This window comes from Balaenoptera borealis (genome assembly GCF_965194805.1).
Source record: "Balaenoptera borealis genome assembly, chromosome: X".
NCBI lineage: Eukaryota > Metazoa > Chordata > Mammalia > Artiodactyla > Balaenopteridae > Balaenoptera > Balaenoptera borealis.
In genome coordinates this window covers 87,757,193-87,762,232 of record NC_138881.1, presented here as the reverse complement: position 1 = coordinate 87,762,232, position 5,040 = coordinate 87,757,193, and the positions used below count along the sequence as shown (strand labels likewise).

The 5,040-nt window shown below is 45.6% G+C and overlaps 1 protein-coding gene across 1 annotated transcript; it reads left to right on the top strand.

Moving 5' to 3' along the window:
- Nucleotides 1–847: 847 nt before the first annotated feature.
- On the top strand, nt 848–4,646 carry LOC309620580 (melanoma antigen preferentially expressed in tumors-like). The gene is made up of 3 exons (XM_082377307.1): nt 848–1,757; nt 2,212–2,814; nt 3,649–4,646. Exons 1-3 carry the CDS (start codon nt 1,468–1,470, stop codon nt 4,160–4,162), a joined length of 1,407 nt encoding a protein of 468 aa, XP_082233433.1. The 5' UTR covers nt 848–1,467; the 3' UTR covers nt 4,163–4,646.
- Nucleotides 4,647–5,040: the final 394 nt, after the last annotated feature.

Sequence of the window (5,040 nt, the reverse complement as noted above, 5' to 3'; positions counted from 1 at the left end):
TTATCATTTTGCTAATTGCTTTGGGTTTTTTTATTGTAGGTCTTTTCCTTCTCTTGTGTTTCTTGCCTAGAGAAGTTCCTTTCGCGTTTGTTGTAAATCTGGTTTGGTGGTGGTGAATTCTCTTAGCTTTTGCTTGTCTGTAAAGCTTTTAATTTCTCCATCAAATCTGAATGTGATCCTTGCTGGGTAGAGTAATCTTGGTTGTAGGTTTTTCTCTTTCATCACTTTAAATATGTCCTTCCACTCCCTTCTGGCTTGCAGAGTTTCTGCTGGAAGATCAGCTGTTTACCTTATGGGGATTCCCTTATGTGTTACTTGTCGTTTTTCCCTTGCGGCTTTTAATATTTGTTCTTTGTGTTTAATCTTTGATAGTTTGATTAATATGTGTCTTGGCGTGTTTCTCCTTGGATTTATCCTGTATGGGACTCTCTGTGCTTCCTGGACTTGATTAACTATTTCCTCGCGCCCTTCTCTGGAGCTCCTTTAAGCAGCGCTCTTAATCCCCTCTCCTCGCGCACCAGGAAACAAAGAGGAAAGAAAGTGTCTTGTCTCTTTGGCAGCTCCAGACTTTTTCCCGGACTCCCTCCCGGCTAGCCATGGTGCACTAGCCCCCTTCAGGCTGTGTTCACGCATCGAACCCCAGTCCTCTCCCTGGGATCCGAACTCCGAAGCCTGAGCCTCAGCTCCCAGTCCCCATCCATCCCTGCGCGTGAGCAGACAAGCCTCTTGGGCTGGTGAGTGCTGGTCGGCACAGATCCTTCGTGTGGGAATCTCCCCGCTTTGCTCTCCGCACCCCTGTTGCTGCACTCTCCTCCGTGGCTCCGAAGCTCCCCTCTTCACCACCTGCAGTCTCCGCCCACAAAGGGGCTTCCTCGTGTGTGGAAACCTTTCCTCCTTCACAGCTCCCTCCCACTGGTGCAGGTCCCGTCCCTATTCTTTTGTCTCTTTTTTCTTTTTTCTTTTACCCTACCCAGGTCCTTGGGGAGTTTCTTGCCTATTGGGAGGTCTGAGGTCTTCTGCCAGTGTTCAGTAGGTGTTCTGTAGGAGTTGTTCCACATGTAGATGTATTTCTGATGTATCTGTGGGGAGGAAGGTGATCTCCGTGTCTTACTCTTCTGCCATCTTGAAGCTCCTCAGGAGGAAATAATTTGAGGAAGGCAGCTAGGTGGTCAGCATTGTCTTCTGCTAACTGACCTCTGATTTCTAATGGCATTTTATCTCACGTAAGTGTGTGTGTGTGTGTGTGTGTGCACGCACACGTGTGTGTACACATATATAATTAAATATACACACAAGTCCATTTTCATTCTAGTCCTATAGTAGAGGTCACTTGAGTTGGCCCTATGATTCACCACATACTTATTCAATAAGTATTTTGTCCATAGCTAACCCTGGAAACAAACAAGTGACTCTAGATATCTTCTCAGGATTTCTAAATATTCTCTACTCTGAAGCAGGTTTTTGAAGATGGACCAAAAGACCACAGGCACACTCCTAGAGCTTGCTGCAAAGAGTCTGCTGAATAATGAGCCTGCAGCTATCCATGCCCTGGACGAAATCCCAAGAGACCTCTTTGTTCCATTGTTCAATGCTGCCTTCTTGGGTGGGCATAAGACGATGCTAAAGGCAATGGTGCAGGTTTGGCCTTTTCGCTGTCTCCATATTGGGTCATTGAACACACGAGAGTCATACTATGACATCTTGGAAGCCATGATTGATGGTCTGCAGATCCTCCCTGCCCAGAACTCTTCCTCTTGGTAAGACTATGACCAGTAGAGACACAGGGAGTCAGCAGGAGGGTATGCTGTAGCCTGGGGCAGGGGGATACCTAACCGTCTCCCAACAGTAGCCAATGGTGAATACTGCAGTCTTTGCAGAGCTGTCGGTCAGCACTTGGGGTCACCTTCGGGACTCTATTGCCTTATAGAGTTGATTATAGAACAGAGGTGTTTGAGGACACTATGAATGGATCTGAGTGCGATTACACAGAAGTGGAATATGGGCATTGAGACAGGGAAAGCCCGGAGGTGAAGGAGGGGGTGGGGAAAGGATGAAAGACGCTGCATTTGTGTGGCAAGAACTTCTTGGTGAATGGCAATGAAGTGAAAACCAGGGTTAAAGTGTTCTGTCCCTGCTTCTCATCATTGATCTTGCTGGGTTATATTAAAATCAGCTATCTCTCATGTGTTCTGTCTCTTCCTTTCCTTACAGGGGGCCCAAACTGAGGATCCTAGATTTAAGGCGTGACCTGGACTGTGAGACAATATGCTCTGAGATTGGGACCGCATTCCCTTTCTGTTTTCAGTCATGCATTTACTCTCAGCACTCTATCCTTAAGATAGAAGAAGCTGAGCATAGTGTCAGGTGCCTCGGGATTGGTAATTCCGGGTCTGAGCCTCAATCAGCTCAGGAACCCATGGAATTACTAGTGGAAATTTCCCTCAATAGTACTGTGAGAACAGAGCAATTCCTCTCTTTCCTTTGTAGTAAAGTTCAGCAGAACCTTGGGTCCTTGCACCTCTGCTGCAGAGGTTTGCAAATCGATAGAATGTCTGCCCACAAAAGTATCCTGCAGTTTCTGGATCTGGGGTGCATTGAGCACCTGGAAATGGATCAGGCTAATCTGAGTGAAGTTGTCACCCTTTTGGCTCGGGTGATCCACCTGAACAGCCTTACTCTGTGTAACATCCCCTTTAGATCTTATAAGAGAAGGAACTTCAGATCTTTTCTCCTCTGGCTTGGGCAGCTGGACAATCTCCAGGAGCTCAGCTTGACTTTCTTCTGCCTCACAGATCAACTGCACAAACTGCTCAGGTGAGGGGGTGGGGAAGAACCTGGGTTCCCTGAACACCTCATTGTTAAGACAGAAGAGACCATGCTTGGGTCTTCCTAAGCTCCTTGTAAACCATTTCTCCTTTTGCCTCAGCATAGGCACTGCTGGGAGTTTGAACCTAGCTGGGGGAGAGAGGGCTACCTTATGGTGAGCAGCAGATGAGGTTAGAAAAGGAAGCTGTGCTCATTCATTCATTCATTCATTCAGTGGCCGTGGGCAGACACTATGATAAGTCTGTAAATATATTGGTGAAAAAGACTCAGTCCTTCTCCTATTGGACTTTACAGCTCTCTAGAGAGGAAGGGGAGGCATTCAGATGGAGAAACATTAAGCTATAGGACTAATGCACATGCCCATGGATGGGCCCCAATAGTTAACACTGCCAGATAATTTTGCTCCTGTATTTTCCCCAAGGCTTAGACCCTGAACTGAGAGCTTGTCATCTGGGAACTAGTCAAAGGAAACCCTCAGCTGGCTGCTTTCCCAGACCCATCCTCGCCAAATTAGTGAATCAGATCCAACACTGATTATGTCGTATATACTAAGTGCATGCAATTTCTTCACTTAATCTTTCCCGCACTTCTGTATAATAATTACTGCTGTGCACATTTTCAAGATTAAAACCCTGTACCTCAGAGTGGTAAAGTAACTTTCTCAGGGTCACAAATCTATAAAGTCTGATCCCAAAGTCCACAGTGTTAACCACCTATTGCAAACCATGAACACAGTAGTTTATTCTAGAGCCTTAGGTACCTATAATTTGGGGCTCATTGCCCTCATTCTTCTGAAATAATCTTACTTTTTTCTCTCTTTAGAGTTGTGCCACCTCAGTTGGATACACTGTATCTACCTTTCTGTAGCCTTTCTAGCAGAGATGTCACTGTCCTGTCCCAGAGCTCTCAGGCCACCCACCTAAGGGTATTGAGTCTCAGTAACAACCAGATCTTCTCAGAAGTTTATGAGCCCTTCCAGACTCTGCTGGAGAAGGTCTCAAGCACCCTGCAACATCTGGAGATAAATAATTGTATGATAACTGATTCTACTCTCTCTGCCGTCCTCCCAGCCCTGAGCCACTGTACCCACCTCCGTGTCCTTAGCTTTGCCTTCAATCCCATTACGATGCCTGTGCTCAAGAGCCTTCTGCAGCACTTGACATCCTTGATGAAGCTGAAGTACGTGATTTATCCTGTCCCTGTCCATTGCTACGAGGAATGGAATTTTCATGAGAGTTTGGACCAACAGAAACTTGCTGAAGTCCAGGCTCAGTTGGAGGCGATGCTGCACGGGGCACAGCGGGACGACATGACCTGGTCCACTTGTTCAAAGTGATGTCCACAGTACAAGGAGGTGTTTCAACACTGATGTGTGGCCATTAAAGCGTTCACTTTTTTTTTTTTTTCGCCTGAAACCCAAGTTTGTAGAGACACATATGTAAAGTTCTACTGTTCTAGGAAACTGGGGTTAGGAACACTGGATATGTAAACTGATCTCTATAAAAGAGGAACTTTTAAAAGGAAATACAGGAATTTGAAAGGTCCTCTGGATCTCTTGGCCACTGCCCGCTACGTCTTCTGGTTACTAACCAGAGTGTTGGGTATGTGACGTAAGCTGACCCAGTCATGGTACATCATTTCCTTATCCACACTGATTGGTTCACTTATCCATTTATGGGCACTTGACACAAGTCAGATCAATTGAAACTCTTCCTAGAGGTGGTAGTTGTTGAATAATTTTACCCTCTAGGGACCTGCAAACTTCTTGTGTTTCTGATTACCTCAGGTGGCCTGTGAGAAACCAAATGCAACTAAAAGGAAACAAACTATGCCCACTACCTACTGGTATCTTCATCAGCATAACGCTGCCTGATTTCCCAGTTCTCAGACCCCTGGCTCAGTTATTCCTTATTCCACACACATTCACCAAGTATCTGTTATGATTTAGGTACTTTTCCAGGTGCTAAGAAAGATAAAGTCCCTGATCTCACTCAGAGTGTAGACATTCCTATGATTTATCAGTTTCTCTACTCTTTCTTAGAGGACTTGGGAAATTATTTATTCCCACATAACACAGTATTTTTTTCGCTTTTTCCCCTTATATAGTCTGCTCAAATGATGTTGGCCTTTTTATGCTGTTGGATAGCTGCTCAGGCCTCAGGTCATGGCTTACATGTTACCTCCTCAGATAGGTTTTCTCTTACTTCCCCATTT

Coding starts and splice junctions, on each gene's coding strand:
- LOC309620580 (XM_082377307.1), top strand. CDS start 1,468: ATGGACCAAAAGACCACAGGCACACTCCTAGAGCTTGCTGCAAAGAGT. Junction 1,758..2,211: donor GCCCAGAACTCTTCCTCTTG/GTAAGACTATGA, acceptor CTTTCCTTACAG/GGGGCCCAAACTGAGGATCC. Junction 2,815..3,648: donor CAACTGCACAAACTGCTCAG/GTGAGGGGGTGG, acceptor TTCTCTCTTTAG/AGTTGTGCCACCTCAGTTGG.